The sequence below is a fragment of the Salvelinus namaycush genome, chromosome 14 (genome assembly GCF_016432855.1).
Source record: "Salvelinus namaycush isolate Seneca chromosome 14, SaNama_1.0, whole genome shotgun sequence".
Classification (NCBI taxonomy): Eukaryota; Metazoa; Chordata; class Actinopteri; order Salmoniformes; family Salmonidae; genus Salvelinus; species Salvelinus namaycush.
The window spans coordinates 16,916,155-16,936,122 of NC_052320.1; the positions used below are offsets into that span (position 1 = coordinate 16,916,155).

The 19,968-nt window shown below is 46.5% G+C and overlaps 1 protein-coding gene across 1 annotated transcript in view; it reads right to left on the minus strand.

Moving 5' to 3' along the window:
* LOC120059203 (microphthalmia-associated transcription factor-like) overlaps nt 1–19,968 on the minus strand; it is a 35,383-nt gene that overhangs the window by 11,707 nt on the left and 3,708 nt on the right. Inside the window, exon 2 of the mRNA XM_039008072.1 lies at nt 4,924–5,188. Coding sequence (XP_038864000.1) covers nt 4,924–5,188 — 265 coding nt within the window. The remainder of the gene's footprint in view (nt 1–4,923; nt 5,189–19,968) is intronic.

Sequence of the window (19,968 nt, forward strand, 5' to 3'; positions counted from 1 at the left end):
GCTACACCCCTTACCCGTTCCACAACGGCCTTGGTCGCACCTGTCGGTGGATTTCCTTACCGATCTTCCTCCCTCACAGGGTAACACCACGATCCTGGTCGTTGTGGACCGTTTTTCTAAGTCCTGCCGTCTCCTCCCTCTGCCCGGTCTCCCTACGGCCCTACAGACTGCGGAGGCCTTGTTTACACACGTCTTCCGGCACTACGGGGTGCCTGAGGACATAGTGTCTGATCGGGGTCCCCAGTTCACTTCGAGGGTCTGGAGGGCGTTCATGGAACGTCTGGGGGTCTCGATCAGCCTTACCTTGGGTTTTCACCCCGAGAGTAACGGGCAGGTGGAGAGAGTTAACCAGGATGTGGGTAGGTTTCTGAGGTCTTATTGCCAGGACCGGCCGGAGGAGTGGGCGGCGTTCGTGCCCGGTGCAGAGATTGTCCAGAACTCGCTCCGCCACTCCTCCACTAACCTCTCCCTCTTCCAGTGCGTACTGGGGTATCATCCTTGGCATCAGAGTCAGACCGAGGCTCCTGCGGTGGACGACTGGTTCCGGCGCGCGGAGGAGACATGGGATGCCGCCCATGTTCACCTTCAGTGCGCCGTGCTGCGCCAGAAAGCCAGCGCAGACCATCACCGCAGTGAGGCCCCGGTGTTTGCACCGGGGGACGGGGTCTGGCTCTCGACCCGAATCCTGCCCCTCCGCCTGCCCTCCGCCTGCGAGGGGTACGGTCCGGAGGAGAGATGCTGGGTTCCGGTGCAGGACGTGTTGGACCCTTCAATGCTGCGGGAGTTCCACCGTCTCCGTCCGGATCGCCCTTCACCTCACCCTCCGGGTCGTCCCTGAGGCCGGTGTCGGCGCGCTGCTGGAGCCGCGCGTCAAGGGGGAGGTACTGTCATGACTTCCGCCGAAGTCAGTTCCTCTCCTTGTTCGGGCGGCGTTCGCCGGTCTTCTAGCCATTGCCAATCCACCTTTCATTTTCCATTTGTTTTGTCTTGTCTTCCGGCACACCTGGTTTACATCTCCTACTAATTAACATGTGTATTTAACCCTCTGTTCCCTCCATGTCTGTGTGGGGTATTGTTTATTGTTATTGGCACGCTTCCGGCTGGTTTGCGCCGGGTTTTGTTTTACCCGTGCTTTGTGGCAGCCGGTACTTTGTACTTGGGCTCTGTACTTTTGCTGCCTCACTTGTTCTGTGGGCATTTGTTTTGTGACGCGGTTGCGTACTGTATTATGATTGCCTTAGTAAAATGCTTTGTCTATTCATCTCTGCTCTCCTGCGCCTGACTTCCATGCACCAGCTACACCCACCGCTGACAAATACGCTAAATTCCTTTTCACTAAATCTAGAAATCATGTTGAACTCTTTTAGGAAATGATCCTAAATAAATTTCAAAGCTAGTGTTTTTTCCCCCTTATGCAATGGAATGAAAGCAGTGGGGCTAATTACGAGCATTCTTCGCTGAATTAGAGTTAGGGTGTGTAGTAAGACTGCTTGCCTTTGTCTTGATCCTCAAACTGATCCCGTACATATTCCTCCAAAGGTCAGTGGTCACTTGGTTAATTAAGGGCCCAATCTGTCTTTAGACAAACTCATCTGAGCTTAATGTTTTCACCTTTAAAGTCCAGCAGCCCCGCCTGGCACCCCCAAGCTAATTTTGTGTAGCTTTGTCTGTGGACTGTGCTAATCTAGTCACAGACAGGCGAGCAGGTAAACCCTGCTCTACAGTGCTTAGTGCTAGACAGGAACAGACCTTTCATTTGGGGGAATTTCAGTCAATGAAGAATGCCCGTAAGCTCCAAACCTGAATCACAGAAATGTCTTCCAGCTTGTTGTATTGTACTCTTTTATGGGATTATTCTAAACCTTTCAAAGAGCTAACGATTTTACAGTGTATAGGATAAGTCATGTTTATGCTGTATGTGGAGGGCAATGGTTTCAATGGTTGGACCCATGCCATACATGTTCAGTATGATGACAAGAGGGGGGCACTATTTCTACTACTATCCTACTACTTTATACTATATGGAATGGAATTTTACATAATGTAATTAAGGCTTTAACTTAAAACATTTTTTCCACATTTTGTTACGTTACAGCCTTATTCTAAAATTGATTAAATAAAACATGTTCCTCATGAATCTACACACAATAACCAATAATTACATTTTTTTATTGTTGCACAGGTGCATCCTGTTTCCATTGATCATCCTTGAGATGTTTCTACAACTTGATTGGAGTCCACCTGTGGTACATTGATTGGACATGATTTGGAAAGGCACACACCTGTCTATATAAGGTTACATAGTTGACAGTGCATGTCAGAGCAAAAACCAAGACATGAAGTCGAAGGAATTGTCCGTAGAGCTCCGAGACTGAATTGTGTCACGGCACAGGTCTGGGGTAGGGTATCAAAAATGTTCTGCAGCATTGAAGGTCCCCAAGAACACAGTGGCCTCCATCATTCTTATATGGAAGAAGTTTGGAATCACCAAGACTCTTCCTAGAGCTGGCCGCCTCGCCAAACTGAGCAATCGGGGGAGAAGGACCTTGGTCAGCAAGGTGACCAAGAACCCGAAGGTCATTCTGACAGAGCTCCAGAGTTCCTCTGTGGAGATGGTTGTCCTTCTGGAAGGTTATCCCATCTCTGCAGCACTCCACCAATCAGGTCTTTTTGGTAGAGTGGCCAGACGGAAGCCACTCCTCAGAAAAAGGCACATGACAGCCCGCTTGGAGTTTGCCAAAAGGCACCTAAAGACTCTCAGACCATGAGAAACAAGGTTATCTGGTCTGATGAAACCAAGATGAAACTCTTTGGTCTGAATGCCAAGCGTCACGTCTGGAGGAAACCTGGCACGATACCTACGGTAAAGCATGGTGGTGACAGCATCATGCTGTGGAGATGTTTTTCAGCGGCAGGGACTGGGAGACTAATCAGGATCGAGGGAAAGATGAACGGAGCAAATTACAGAGAGATCCTTGATGAAAACCTGATCCAGAGCGCTCAGGACCTCAGACTGGGGCGAAGGTTCACCTTCCAACAGGACAACGACCCTAAGCACACAGCCGAGACAACGCAGGAGTGGCTTTGGGACAAGTCTCTTAATGTCCTTGAGTGGACCAGCCAGAGCCCCGACTTGAACCCGATCAAACATCTCTGGAGAGACCTGAAAATAGCTGTGCAGCAATGCTCCCCATCCAACCTGACAGAGCTTGAGAGGATCTGCAGAGACGAATGGGAGAAACTCCCCAAATACAGGTGTGCCAAGCTTATAGCGTCATACCCAAGAAGACTAGAGGTTGTCATCGCTGCCAACGGTGCTTCAATAAAGTACTGAGTAAAGGGTCTCTATACTTATGTAAATGTGATATTTCAGTGTATTATTTTTATTAAATTTGCAACAATTTCTAAAAACGTGTTTTTGCTTTGTCATTATGGGGTATTGGTGTAGATTGATGAGGGATTAAAAAAAATACATTTTAGAATAAGCCTGTAACGTACTGTATCAAAGTGTGGAAAAAGTAAAGGCGTCTGAATACTTTCCGAATGCACTGTAATATATAATCTGTGTCATATTTCCACAAAAGCTATCAATCAATACAATATTAAACATATTTGCGATAATGAAATATTACATTGATATAGAACACTTGCACACATACAACCTACTTTAACAAACCGAAATGGTTATAAATGTACTACCCAGATGGCAAAATCCTACCAGCGTAAACTTCAATCACAACAATCACACGAATTGCAGTAAAACATGGACTAGGGCTTTTCTACTGCTAAATTACTACAATACTTCTCGTAAATCTGCAGTGAATCTACATGTTCAGAGGGTTCAGAAATAAACAAGTCCTAAAGCAGTCATAATCAGAATTATATATTGCCTGATCTCCTTAAAATTAGGTTGTGCCCCAGAAAAGTGTGAAAACTTAAAAAAATAATGCATACAATGTAAAAACATACCCTCACTGTTTTGTGAATGGGTGGCAGTATGCTCTTAAGAAATGCTTGTCAGGCAGTTCATGCTATGAAGCTACCACGTCCTGTATCATTGTGTCATTAAACGGTATCATTGTGTTATTGTTATTGTTATTGTTTATGATTCATATTCTCATCATTTTCTTAAGAAATGAAAACATTTGATTAAATGTTGAAAATTATGAGAATATGAATCAAACAATAAAGATAATAACACAATGATAACAATCAATTAGAATGTTGCAGTGACAATGTTGGAAACAACAGGAAAATTGTCATATTCAAAGGAAAACGCAAAGGAGAAATATCTATCCAGTCATGCTTTAGATATAAAGTTTGGGATACACTTCAACATTTAATCTTTACCTTTTTTTTATCTGTATTTTTTATATTTAGTTATACTTTTTCTAAAGAAGGACAAACAAATGTAAAGGAATCGTTGTGGTAGTTATCAATCTCTGTCTCCCCTAGCTTTCAGAAAATTTGCAACAGTCTCTAGTCACCCAGAGCAGATTAACAATGAATCAAAGCTATGAAAGATATGAATGTAGCTCAGCAAATAGGATTAAAGATGGCTAAATCCAAATGGATGGAAGCACAGCATGCATTAAAGAGGAATTCTCTCAGGAAAGCTCATCCCCATATGCGTTTTAAAACACTTCTTACCTCCATGTGTTTTACACCGTATCATAGTAAACTGTGCTTGCTCGACTGTCCAGAAGATTCATGATCAAGTTGCCAATATAGAGTCATCCAACCCACAGTAACTTCTTCAAACAACATCTGAGTGTGAATGCCTGCATCTAGAGGTGATAGAGACCTCTGGAATTATGTGAGGAGTGGCATGTTTGGCATATCACAGTGAAGCAGCCAGCCAGAGAGGGGGTGTGTCACCTGTGTCATCAGGTGTGAGAACTGAGGACAATACTTATTGCTTACCTTCAGCACCTCCATGGGCAGCTGGGATGCGGGGGGAAGGCTGGGGGGCGCGCTGACGTTGATGGCTGAGGTCTGGGTGTGGATGTGGCCGTCGGTGGTCTGGTGGTGCAGCGAGGTGGAGGAGGCCTGACGTCTCTGCTGCTCCCGCCGCTCCTGCTCCTGGAGCTGCTCTCGCATCAACTGCTGCCGCAGCAGGATTCGTGATGTCATGGTGGAAGAGCCCAACGGGGGCTTGGAAGAGGAGCATTGCCGGTCTAACGGATTACTGCAGGACGGAGAGACAAACATCAGGCAGGGCATCAGGAGAGAGGAGGAGGGGAGGGGGCGGGGTTAGGGAGGTGAGAGTGAGCGTTAAGGAGTGAAAGAGAGGTCAGGGAAAAGAGAGAGGCATTAGAGCATTAGGATCTACAGTACTGGGATCAGGAAGACGCCACGTCACAGTGAGAAAACCTAAAGATTTCTTCTAAATGTCTCCTGCTGGTCTGCAAGCCAGAAAGTTGTGTCTGCTGCAGAATACTGAACACCATCACTGAGGAGGAATCTTAACCCTAACACATCTCCTACTAGTCTTGTCTGTATAGTGTTTAAATGTAGCCAACATCCCATACTTGGATCAAAACAATGACTCAGACAGGGGAACTTTTCTTCACACAGTTTCAGTTCTCCCTATGTTCTCAAATGTAGACACTTGCTGTTTTCCAGACAGAATCCTGCTGTAGGCCTAAAATATAGAGGGTGTGCTGGAGCAGAAGCTGTCTGGATGAAGCCTTCCCTGAGTGAGTGATTTGATATAAATCTCAGCAAAACGTCTTGCCAATCAAGCTGTGCAGTAATCGGACTAATTAGCCAGTCTAGTCAAACGCAACCTTGGTCGACAGCCATCCCTCCGCACTGAGCTTTCCCTTCATTTTATAGAAGCTCATGTCAACCCCCTCATAAAATAAAAAAGTCTTAAATCTTATGCATCACATTTCTGACAACTGAGATGCATTAAAGATAGGCCTACATACTTTATATAACGTTTTTTTATGTAATCATACAAACACTACATTTTAGGCCCCAAAATGTTCATAAACTTGAAGAAGCCTGACACCAAATGCCATTTTCCACACTTTAACCACAATGAGAGGGGTTAATATACATCTCTGAGGTCTAGAACATGGAGGAAATTCAGTCGCTGCCTTTTCCCCATTTTTGCAAACTGATTTATGGCTTGTCTGGAGCAAGTGAATCATCTCTTTTGACACACATTGTTTGGGAGACCTGACTTACACAAGACCAAAATGCTTCCTGTGGTGGATTCAAAATCATTTTCATCCTCACTTTACATTTTGGAATCTCCAGATAATATCGATCTGTTGTGCTTCTGTGGCCCTTCATTAAGTTAATCTGTAGGACTTCCCCTAACATGCATTCAAGAGACACAAAGATCTGCAAATGTTGATTCTCAACTCTTGCACTTGTGGTATTTACAAAATGCATCCGAAAAAGTTTCATAACCAGTAAACCCTTGTGTATATGGTATACCTCTATCATCTTACATAGTAGAATAAGCAGAACTGTACTGAGGCAGACTCAAGATTACAACCATTGACCACTGTGTGTGTAGGTTCTGCCCTCACTAACACATTGACCACTGTGTGTGTAGGTTCTGCCCTCACTAACACATTGACCACTGTGTGTGTAGGTTCTGCCCTCACTAACACATTGACCACTGTGTGTGTAGGTTCTGCCCTCACTAACACATTGACCACTGTGTGTGTAGGTTCTGCCCTCACTAACACATTGACCACTGTGTGTGTAGGTTCTGCCCTCACTAACACATTGACCACTGTGTGTGTAGGTTCTGCCCTCACTAACACATTGACCACTGTGTGTGTAGGTTCTGCCCTCACTAACACATTGACCGGCTGCCAGATGGCTTTTTGCCCAGTTGTTCCTAAGCAGAATACTGAAACCCATAAAAAGACCTTTTGTCTGGTTCAACTTTCCACTATTGTGTGTGCACACACCTCCTCTCTGTGCATATGTATCAGGAAACACAATGGCTGCACAGTCTCGCATGGCCACACCCCCTGGCCGAGAGGTTTTTAATGGAGAGAGAGAGCTCCTGGACTGGAGGTGGTTCAATGGCTTAGGAGAGGAGGCTGCAGCCCACCCTCACACACCTTAATGACCTGCTGGATAAAGAATGGCTTGGCCTAGTGGGAGAGCCATCAATCTAGCCTCACAATGAACAATGGCACAATAACAGCTCAATAACAATACTAATACCTATAAAAAACAAATAGTGATAATGACAACACAATAAACAATACATGTTATATCATATCTATGTGCTTTGTATTCTGTCTACAAACATCATAACAATGCTATTAGACAAAACATTTAAATAAGTATTTCTCTAGTCAACTTTTAATTGTCCTTCAATCTTGGCTGAAAATCTTTCACATTTCAAGATCTACATAACTGTATAATTACATATGAGTTCCAAACAAAAGGATAATGCACCAAAGCATTAAATGCATTCTGGCTATAGTACTTAGCCTAAATTGCACATACATTTCTTGAATTCCAATGCAAAAGCTTCTGACCTATCTGTCCAAAATCAAAACACTGCATTGGCAAGTAAAACTCTGAGCAGCAAACAAACCACAACCTAAAGTTACTGCCTAGAGAGAGTGCTATTAATAGCCATATAGATGTATTGTATTTATAGTCCAAATGCACGTTTCACTCTGCACACACATAAACCTTCTATCTCACTCTTTCTAACACACGCACATTCAACTCTCAAACATAAACACACATGCATGCACACATAGCAGCATGGAGGTACAGCTACTCACAGGTGGTTAGTGTAAAAGGAGCAGGGTCTGTGCACTTGGGCTCCTAAGGCCTCCATGTTTGTTCGTTTTTCCTGAAGGTGCATCAGACAGCTGTCCTTGGAGAGCAGTGAAAGTCATGTTGCCAATGCAGCCCTGTAAGTGTGTCACAAGGGGGAGGCTCCAGGGCCAGGCCTGGGAACTCCAATCCCTACATAGAGCTACCCAGGGAGGAACAGCCCCGTCCGGTCAACACCAATCCACACACAGTGACACAGAGAGAGAGAGAGAGAGAGAGTGGGCTAGAGCACGGGAGCAGTGCTGTGTTGTCTGTTCAAGACATGATCTATGAAACAGGAGGTGTTGTACACTAACTGAGCTACTTAGATTCCTTACTGCATCAACATCAAGATTCTCAGACCGGAAAGATTGACCCTGGTCAAACAATGAGTAGCCATGTGTGCAGAAGGACAGAAGTAAATACAAGGAGTTATCCTGGCCCCGCCCCTTTCCCCCACCATAAGGTACATTTCTTCCTCTGGGCTCACCTTCACAATCACCTTCTGAGACACACAGAGCCCAGAGTCCAGTGACTGCAGTCTGCAGGTGTCTTGGTTCCTGGTTGGATCAGGTGTTCCCGACAGCACTACACAGTCCCCCTGCTGGAGGTGGAGTTTGAGCAGCACAACTGCACGCTGTTCTGCTCAGAACCTTGACCTACCCAACCAACCCCCACTGCTCAGAACCTTGACCTACCCAACCAACCCCCACTGCTCAGAACCTTGACCTACCAAACCAACCCCCACTGCTCAGAACCTTGACCTACCCAACCAACCCCCACTGCTCAGAACCTTGACCTACCCAACCAACCCCCACTGCTCAGAACCTTGACCTACCCAACCAACCCCCACTGCTCAGAACCTTGACCTACCCAACCAACCCCCACTGCTCAGAACCTTGACCTACCCAACCAACTCCCACTGCTCAGAACCTTGACCTACTCAACCAACCCCCACTGCTCAGAACCTTGACCTACCCAACCAACCCTCTCTGCTCAGAACACTGCTGCCTGGTGCCTCTAGCATATACAGTTGAAGTCGGAAGTTTACATACACTTAGGTTGGAGTCATTAAAACTCGTTTTTCAACCACTCCACAAATTTCTTGTTAACAAACTATAGTTTTGGCAAGTTGGTTAGGACATCTACATTTTGCATGACACAAGTCATTTTTCCAACAATTGTTTACAGACAGATTATTTCACTTATAATTCACTGTATCACAATTCCAGTGGGTCAGAAGTTTACATACACTAAGTTGACTGTGCCTCTAAACTGCTTGGAAAATTCCAGATAGCCTAATTGACATAATTTGAGTCATTTGGAGGCGTACCTGTGGATGTATTTCAAGGCCTACCTTCAAACTCAGTGCCTCTTTGCTTGACATCATGGGAAAATCAAAAGAAATCAGCCAAGACCTCCAAAAAATTGTAGACCTCCACAAGTCTGGTTCATCCTTGGGAGCAATTTCCAAACGCCTGAAGGTACCACGTTCATCTGTACAAACAATAGTACGCAAGTATAAACACCATGGGACCGTGCAGCCGTCATACGCTCAGGAAGGAGACATGTTCTGTCTCCTAGAGATGAACGTACTTTGGTGCGAAAAGTGCAAATAAATCCCAGAACAACAGCAAAGGACCTTGTGAAGATGCTGGAGGAAACAGGTACAAAAGTATCTATATCCACAGTAAAACGAGTCCTATATCGACATAACCTGAAAGGCTGCTCAGCAAGGAAGAAGCCACTACTCCAAAACCGCCATAAAAAAGCCAGACTACGGTTTGGGGACAAAGATCGTACTTTTTGGAGAAATTACCTCTGGTCTGAAACAAAAATAGAGCTGTTTGGCCATAATGACCATTGTTATGTTTGCTTGAAAAAGGGGGAGGCTTGCAAGCCGAAGAACACCATCCTAACTATGAAGCACGGGGGTGGCAGCATCATGTTGTGGGGGTGCTTTGCTGCAGGAGGGACTGGTGCACTTCACAAAATAGATGGCATCATGAGGGAGGAAAAGTATGTGGATATTTTGAAGCAACATCTCAAGACATCAGTCAGGTAATTAAAGATTGGTCGCAAATGGGTCTTCCAAATGGACAATGACCCCTGGCATACTTCCAAAGTTGTGGCAAAATCGCTTAAGGACAACAAAGTCAAGGTATTGGAGTGGCCATCACAAAGCCCTGACATCAATCCCATAGAAAATTTGTGGGCAGAACTGAAAAAGCGTGTGCGAGCAAGGAGGCCTACAAACCTGACTCAGTTACACCAGCTCTGTCAGGAGGAATGGGCCAAAATTCACCCAACTTATTGTGGGAAGCTTGTGGAAGGCTACCCAAAATGTTTGACCCAAGTTAATCAATTTAAAGGCAATACTACCAAATACGAATTGAGTGTATGTAAACTTCTGACCCACTGGGAATGTGATGAAAGAAATAAAAGCTGAAATAAATCATTCTCTCGACTATTATTTTGACATTTCACATTCTTAAAATAAAGTGGTGATCCTAACTGACCTAAAACAGGGCATTTTTATGAGCATTAAATGTCAGGAATTGTGAAAAACTGAGTTTAAATGTATTTGGCTAAGGTGTATGTAAACTTCCGACTTCAACTGTACATGTACCTCTATGTCTATGGAGTCTTCACTACTACTATGCAAATATCTGACAATGTAAATTATTCGGCAGTTCAAATGTATAAACTGGTTAAATGGTCATGTAAACTAAAACATTGACTACAGTAAGGAAAGAGACACATTAACACAGATAAAACGGACCATGACATAACTGTGAAGAACACTCACAGTGAGGAAAGGCTCTGTATGCAGTGCTTTGGTTAAGTAAGACAAGTTAAGAGCGCTATGGTCACAAATAAATAAAATTGATGTATACACCGAGTGCTCCAAACATTAAGAACACCTTCCTAATATTGAGTTGCACCCCTCCTTTTGCCCTCAGAACAGCCTCAATTCGTAGGGGCATAGACTATACAAGTTATCGGAAGCATCCACAGGGATGCTGGCCCATGTTAACTCCAATGCTTCCCACAGTTATGTCAAGTTGGCTAGATGTCCTTTGGGTGGTGGACCATTCTTGATACACACAGGAAACTGTTGAGTGTGACACAAACCAGCGCACCTGGCACCTACTAACATACCCCGTTTAAAGGCACTTAAATATTTTGTCTTGCCCATTCACCCACTGAATGGCATACTTACACAATCCATGTCTCAATTGTCTCAAGACTTCTTTAATTAACCTGTCTCCTCTCCTTCATCTACACTGATTGAAGTGGATTTAACAAGTGACATCAATAAGGGATCATAGCTTATGTCTATGTCTACAGTCTATGTCATGAAAGAGCAGGTGTTCTTAATGTTTTGTATACTTGTATGTTATGCAAGGAAAACAAATCAGCAAGTTGCCAACTACCACAACAGATAATGGAGTTCTTTGTTGTCGTAGTTACGGGCAGAGAAGGTCCGGTTGGGATAATTTGAACTTGCCGGGTCCTATTTCTGTAATTAGGTTTTATGCCTTTCGTCTCTTCACTTGTTTACAGTAGTATGGCCTACTCCAGTCCAGCTCGCCTTCCCCTCTCTGCATGCTATGACTAGGACAGCACTCTGAAGCACATCAAAAAACAACCACACAGATTATCAATGTATTGCAGTAATATTACTGCTGCTGCATACAGAATGGTGGGTGGGTGGCTATAATGTGTGATAAGTCGCGCCCTACTACAGGCATGCTCTTCAAATTATCCTTGACAGCATCAATGTGTTCTCTATTTGAAAATACACTATATATACAAAAGTATGTTGACACCCCTTCAAATTTGTGGATTCTACTATTTCAGCAACACCCGTTGCTGACTGGTGTATAAAATCGAGCACACAACACTCACTACCGAGTTCCAAACTGCATCTGGAAGCAATCGTCAGTACAATAACTGTTTGTCGGAAACTTCATAAAATGGGTCTCCATGGCCGAGCAGCCGCACACAAGCCTAAGATCACCATGCAAAATGCCAAGCATCGGCTGGAGTGGTGTAAAGCTTGGACGCCATTGGACTCTGGAGCAGTGGAAACGCGTTCTCTGGAGTGATGAATCACACTTTACCAACTGGCAGTCGAACGGACTAATCTGGGTTTGACGGATGCCAGGAGAACACTACCTGCCCCAATCTGCCCCAATGCATAGGGACAACTGTGGAGTTAGATGGAAGAGGAATAATGGCCTGGAGCTGTTTTTCATGGTTCGGGCTGGACCCCTTATTTCCAGTGAAGGGAAATCTTAACACTACAGCATACAATGACATTCTAGACGATTCTGTGCTTCCAATTTTTGTGGCAACAGTTTTGCTGAATGGAAGCAAGTCCTCACAGCAATGTTCCAACATCTAGTAGAAAGCCTTCCCAGAAGAGTGGAGGCTGTTATAGCAGCAAAGGGAGGACCAACTTCATATTAATACCCATGATTTTGGAATGAGATGTTCGACAAGCAGGTGTCCACATACTCTTGGTAATGTAGTGGCTACCATAATGTTGTTTCTTCCTAGGTTCTGGCCATTCTAGGGAGTTTTTCCTAGCCACCGTGCTTCTACATCTGTATTGTTTGCTGTTTGGGGTTTTAGGCTGGGTTTCTGTACAGCACTTTGTGACATCGGCTGATGTAAAAAGGGCTCTATAAATACATTTGATTGATTGATAAAGAAAATCCTTTGTCAGTCTCACATCTGTTTACTCAGACTGTCAGATCTAACTGGAATTATGGAGAAATGAAATTAACACCTTCATGGCCACTGTCCAGTGAATGTGTTTAGAGCCCTGGTGGGAGTAAGGATGCGGTCAGAGTGATTACGTAACCATTGGGTTGTGTAGTGTCTCACTCCACTCTAGCACCTGTATGTGTCACTCAGACCCCATCGGATCCCCATCCTGGATCGGGAGAGGAACACCCTGGTCCTGACCTCCCTCTTTGGTATATGATATGACTCCCAGAAACAGAACAGGACAGAGCGCTCCCTGAGACTTTGAGTGTCCCTTACAGAGGCCACATTGACACCAGCACTGGATACTGGATGCTCATGTAAAAACACATATCATAATGCAATGCGGTATGTACTTTCTGTGAATACACTTTACCATATATGTACTTCAATGCCTAGGCCAAGATGTGGCTTGGGAAGAGCATTGAACACAATAAAGACAACCTGTGCTCTTTGTTATTCTTTAACTTCTAGGTCAAATGGGGCTTGTAGGGAGTCTATAAAACCAGTTCGGGGGCATGGAGTGCATGGTCACTGGAGGACAACTGGGACATCTCTGCTCCTTGAAAGCGTGATATAGTCACATATTCTACGTAGTGTTTGACTGCATGAATAGTGTATCCTTAACTGCTCAATGAGTCATCTGATTATATAAACGGGAAGATCCATAGTGGAAAAAGGAACAAACATTGACAATTGACTTACATTTTATTTGTAATTTTCTTTATTTAACCTTTATTTAACTAGGTAAGTCAGTTAAGAACAAATTCTTATTTACAATGACGGCCTACACCGGCCAAATTCGGACGACGCTGGGCCAATTGTGAGTCACCCTATGGGACTCTCAAACACGGCCGGTTGTGATACAGCCTGGATTCGAACCAGGGTGTCTGTAGTGACGCCTCTAGCACTGAGATGCAGCGCCACTCAGGAGCCCATGCCACATGCTTTGACAAGGTTCATGCTACATTGACACTTTACCTCTCATTCACATCTGTGACAGATGAAAGATACAGTATGACAGGTATGTGACCATTGGACGGTGACGTTACATCTTTTTTTTATTCATAATGTCATGACATGGAGTATCTTTCTAAACTGTATCTACATTTTTGCTTTTAACTATTTCATTACTATTTTAATGTAAATTTCACCATTTAGTGCTGTAGCCCTACAAATGGTGCAGAACATATTTTGACCAATCCAGACTCTGGGCCAACCAGAAGCAAAATATATGAGCTGAGATGTGAACAAATCCTGTCAAGAGACGTGCAGAATATTGACAGTCTAATTAGAATGTGAAGCTGACTCCATGGGTTACCTTGCTAAAGAATCCCAGCAACAAACAACGCCTGCTTTGCATTGGAGGTGACATATCCATTGCTAAATTTACAGAGCTAATTTACACCGCATAGAAGACAAGTTTCACCGTCTGTCTCACGTCTATATTAAGAACACACAGCTCTGGCTCTGACTCTGCAGGGGTTCGTTCGGCTGTCTGTGCCAAAAGCTTTCTGAGACAGCCAGAAAGCGAAGTAACCTCCGTCAGTAAAAACAAGATAATTCATGATGTTATCAACGTCATGATTTCAAATGAAGAAAAACTGCATTTTAGACCTATCAGGCCAGTCAATCTATGTCTTATCTTTGGCCTTGCTTTACTGTAGTAGTCAGGGTGTGTAGCATTTGTTCGTTTTTTGCATTGTTTGTAACTTATTTTGTACATAATGTTGCTGCTACCGTCTCTTATGACCGAAAAGAGCTTCTGGACATCAGAACAGCAATTACTCCGCTTGAACTGGAAGAATAATTTTTCTTTAATGAGTCGGACGAAAGGGATTTACTCCAGACACCCGAACAGGCCCTGATCCTCGTCATTCGCAGGAGAAAGAGACTGAGGTTTTGTGGAAGGAGATTGGGGTGCCTTGTGAGGATCCGGCGACGAGTGGCTAATCTGCCTTTGCCATCGGTACTATTGGCCAACGTACAATCGCTTGATAATAAAGTAGACGAACTACAAGCACGTATATCCTACCAACGGGACATTAAAAACTGTAATATCTTATGTTTCATCGAGTCGTGGCTGAACAACGACATGAATAACATACAGCTAGCGGGTTATACACTGTATCGGCAGGATAGAACAGCAGCTTCTGGTAAGACAAGGCGTAATGATCTATGTATATTTTTAAAGAACAGCTGGTGCACGATATCTAAGGAAGTCTCATGGTTTTGATCGCCTGAGGTAGAGTATCTCATGATAAGCTGTAGACCACACTATCTACCTACAGAGTTTTCATCTATATTCTTCGTAGCTGTCTATTTACCACCACAAACCGATGCTGGCACTAAGACCGCACACAATGAGCTGTATACGGCCATAAGCAAACAGGAAAACGCCTATTCAGAGGCAGCGCTCCTAGTGGCCGGGGACTTTAATGAAGGAAAACTTCATTAAAACATCCGTTTTACCTAATTTCTACCAGCATGTTAAATGTGCAACCAGAAGGATAAAACTCTAGATCGCCTTTACTCCACACACAGAGACGCGTACTAAGCTCAGATGAAGCAGATGCTAAGCTACAGGACTGTTTTGCTAGCACAGACTGGAATATGTTCCGGGATTCTTCTGATGGCATTGAGGACTTCACCACATCAGTCACTGGCTTCATCAATAAGTGCATCGATGATGTCGTCCCCACAGTAACTGTACGTACATACCCCAACCAGAAGCCATGGATTACAGGCAACATCCGCACTGAGCTAAAGGGTAGAGCTGCCGCTTTCAACGAGCGGGACTCTAACCCGGATGCTTATAAGAACCATCAAACAGGCAAAGCATCAATACAGGACTAAGATCGAATCGTTCTACACCTGTTCTGACGCTCGTCTTATGTGGCAGGGTTTGTAAACTATTACAGACTACAAAGGGAAACACATCAGAGAGCTGCCCAGTGACACAAGCCCACCAGACGAGCTAAATTACTTCTATGCTCACTTCGAGGCAAGCAACACTGAAACATGCATGAGAGCATCAGCTGTTCTGGACGACTGTGTGATCACGCTCTCCGCAGCCGATTTGAGTAAGACCTTTAAAGAGGTCAACATTCACAAGGCCGCAGGGCCAGACGGATGACCAGGACTTGTACTCCGAGCATGCGCTGACCAATTGGCATGTATCTTCACTGACATTTTCAATATCTCCCTGTCTGAGTCTGTAATACCAACATGTTTCAAGCAGACCACCATAGTCCCTGTGCCCATGAACACTAAGGTAACCTGCCTAAATAACTACCGACCCATAGCACTCACGTCTGTAGCCATGAAGTGCTTTGAAAGGCTGGTCATGGCTCACATCAACACCATTATCCCAGAAACCCTAGACCCACTCAATTTGCATACCGCCCCAACAGATCCACAGATGATGCAATCTCTCTCTATTGCATGCCACACTGCCCTTTCACATCTGGACAAAAGGAACACCTATGTGAGAATGCTATTCATTGACTACAGCTCAGCGTTCAACACCATATTGCCCTCAAAGCTCATCACTAAGCTAAGGACCATGGGACTAAACACCTCCCTCTGCAACTGGATCCTGGACATCCTGACGGGCCACAACCGGGTGGTAAGGGTAGGTAACAACACATCCGCCACGCTGATCCTCAACACGGGGGTGCGTGTACAGTCCCCTCCTGTACTCCCTGTTCACTCATGACTGCACGGCCAGGAACGACTCCAACACCATCATTAAGTTTGCCGGTAGGTCTGATCACCGACAACGACGAGACAGTCTATAGAGAGGAGGTCAGAAACCTGACCATGTGGTGCAAGGACAACAAAGTGATCAAGACAAAGGAGATGATTGTGGACTACAGGAAAAGGAGGACCGAGCACGCCCCCATTCTCATCGACAGAGCTGTAGTGGAGCAGGTTGAGAGCTTCAAGTTCCTTGGCGTCCACATCAACAACAAACTAACATGGTCCAAGCACACCAAGACAGTCGTGAAGAGGGCACGACAAAACCTATTCCCCTTCAGGAGACTGAAAAGATTTGGCATGGGTCCTCAGATCCTCAAAAGGTTTTACAGCTGCACCATCGAGAGCATCCTGACAGGTTGCATCATTGCCTGGTATGGCAACTGCTTGGCCTCCGACCGCAAGGTACTACAAAGGGTAGTGCGTATGGCCCAGTACATCACTGGGGCCAAGCTTCCTGACATCCAAGACCTCTATGCCAGGCGGTGTCAGAGGAATGCCCTAAAAATTGTCAAAGACTCCAGCCACCCTAGTCATAGACTGTTCTCTCTGCTACCGCACGGCAAGCGGTACCGGAGCATCAAGTCTAGGTCCAAGAGGCTTCTAAACAGCTTCTACCACCAAGCAATAAGACACCTGAACATCTAATCAAATGGCTAGCCAGACTATTTGTATTGACCCCCCCTCTTTTACGCTGCTGCTACTCTTTGTTATTATCTATGCATTGTCACTTTAATAACGCTACATACATGTACATATTACCTCAATTACCTCGACTAACTGGTGCCCCCGCACATTGACTCGGTACCGCTACCCCCTATATATAGCTTCGCTATTGTTATTTTACTGCTGCTCTTTAATTATTTGTTACTTTTATTTATTTTCTTTTTAGGTATTTTTCTTAAAACTGCATTGTTGATTAAGGGCTTCTAAGTAAGCATTTCACTGTAAGTTGTATTCAGCGCATGTTAAAAATACCATTTTATTTTATTTTTATCAAACTAATGAACCACAGTGTCATAACCACAAAGGTATGTAAGGATAAGCATGGTTAAAACGACTGCACTCAATGTTTGGCTTTCTGTCATGGTTGCAAAGCCATAATAAATTAAATTAAATCACAACTTCAAGCATCTGCTACAGCAAGCCCATATAGTGTTGATTTAGTATCAATGTAATGAAATGTACTAATGTAACGGCTGTCTTCGGGTGAAAGAGAGGAGGACCAAAATGCAGCGTGATGATAATCCATATTTTAATTAGGATATTTAAACGACGAACAAAAACAACAAACTGACAGAAGGAACCGAGAACGCTACAGTCCTGAACATGGGAACACAGAACAGATGAACACACGAACAGGAACAATCACCCACAAACAAACAGTGAAAACAGGCTACCTTAATATGGTTCCCAATCAGAGACAATGACAAACACCTGCCTCTGATTGAGAACCATATTAGGCCAAACAACAAACCCAACATAGAAACACAAAACATAGAATGCCCACCCAGCTCACGTCCTGACCAACTAAACAAAGACTAAACAAAGGAAATAAGGTCAGGAACGTGACAGTACCCCCCCCCCCCCCCCCCCCCCCCCCCCCCCCCCCAAGGTGCGAACTCCGGCCGCAAAACCTGAACCTATAGGGGAGGGTCTGGGTGGGCATCTGTCCACGGTGGCGGCTCTGGCGCTGGACGTGGCCCCCACCCCACCATAGTTAATCCTCGCTTCCGTGGCCTCCTCTTAACGGCGACCCTCCAAATTAACCCCACTGGACTGATGGGCGCCTCTGGTCGGAGGGGCAGCTCCGGACTGAGGGGCAGCTCCGAACTGAGGGGCAGCTCCGGACTGAGGGGCAGCTCCGGACTGAGGGGCAGCTCCGGACTGAGGGGCAGCTCCGGACTGAGGGGCAGCTCCGGACTGAGGAGCAATTCCGGCATCGCCGGCGTGACAGGCAGCTCTGGCAGCTCCTGGCTGAGTGACGACTCTGGCAGGTCCTGGCTGAATGATGGCTATGGCAGGTCCTGGCTGACGGGCGGCTCTGGCAGCTCCTGTCTGGCTGGCGGCTCTGGCAGCTCCTGTCTGGCTGGCGGCTCTGGCAGCTCCTGTCTGGCGGGCGGCTCTGCCCGCGGTACTGGGCTGGGTACTGGGCTGGGGCGAGGAGGTGGCACCGGATATACCGGACCGTGGCAGGTGGCTCTGGCAGCTCCTGTCTGGCGGGCGGCTCTGGCAGCTCCTGTCTGGCGGGCGGCTCTGGCTGCTCCTGTCTGGTGGGCGGCTCTGGCGGCTCCTGACTGGCGGGCGGCTCTGGCGGCTCCTGACTGACGGACGGTTCTAGCGGCTCCTGACTGACGGACGGCTCTAGCGGCTCCTGACTGACGGGCGGCTTTGAAGGCTCAGGACAGACGGGCGGCTTTGAAGGCGCTGGGCAGACGGGCAGCTCAGATGGCGCTGGGCAGACGGGCAGCTCAGACGGCGCTGGGCAGACGGGCAGCGCAGGCGGCGCTGGGCAGACGGCAGACTCTGGCCTGCTGAGGCGCACCGTATGCCTGGTGCGTGGTGCCGGAACTGGTGGTACCGAGCTAGGGACACGCACCTCAAGGCTAGTGCGGGGAGCAGCAACAGGGCGTACAGGGCTCTGGAGACGCACAGGAGGCTTAGTGCGTGTTGCCGGAACTAGTGGTACCGGGCTGGAGACACGCACCTCAGGGCGAGTGCGTGGAGGAGGAACAGGGCTCTGAAGACAAACAGGAAGCCTGGTGCGTGGTGTTGGCACTGGTGGTACTGGGCTGGGGCGAGGAGGTGGCACCGGATATACCGGACCGTGAAGGCGTACTGGAGCTCTTAAGCACCAAGCCTGCCCAACCTTACCTGGTTGAATGCTCCCCGTAGCCAGGCTAGTGCGGCGAGGTGGAATAGCCCACACTGGGCTGTGCTGGCGAACCGGGGACACCATGCGTAAGGCTGGTGCCATGTACATCGGCCCGAGGAGACGTACTGGAGACCAGATGCGTTGAGCCGGCTTCATGGCACCTGGCTCGATGCCCACTCTAACCCGGCCGATACGTGGAGCTGGGATGTACTGCACCGGGCTAAGCACACGTACAGGAGACACCGTGCTCTTTTTCCGCATAACACGGTGTCTGCCCGTACTCTCGCTCTCCACGGTAAGCACGGGAAGTTGCCGCAGGTCTCCTACCTGACTCCGCCACACTCCCCTTTAGCCCCCCCCCCCCCAATACATTTTTGGGGCTGACTCTCAGGCTTCCAGCCTCGTCGCCGTGCTGCCTCCATTCGCCGGTATCCCTCCGCACATTGCTCCATAGAATCCCAGGCGGGCCCGGCACTCTCCCTGGGTCGACCGACCACCTGTCTATTTCTTCCCAAGTTGTAACACAGTCCAGATTCTGCTGCCGAGCCAGCTCCTCAAAACGCCGCCTCTCTGCTTTCGCTGCCTCCAGCTCTGCCTTGGGGCGGCGATATTCCCCTGGCTGTGCCCAGGGTCCTCTCCCGTCTAGGATTTCCTCCCACGTCCAGGAGTCTTGACATCGCTGCTGCTGCTGTCGCTGCTGCCCGTTACCACGCTGCTTGGTCCGGGTTTGGTGGGTGATTCTGTTACGGCTG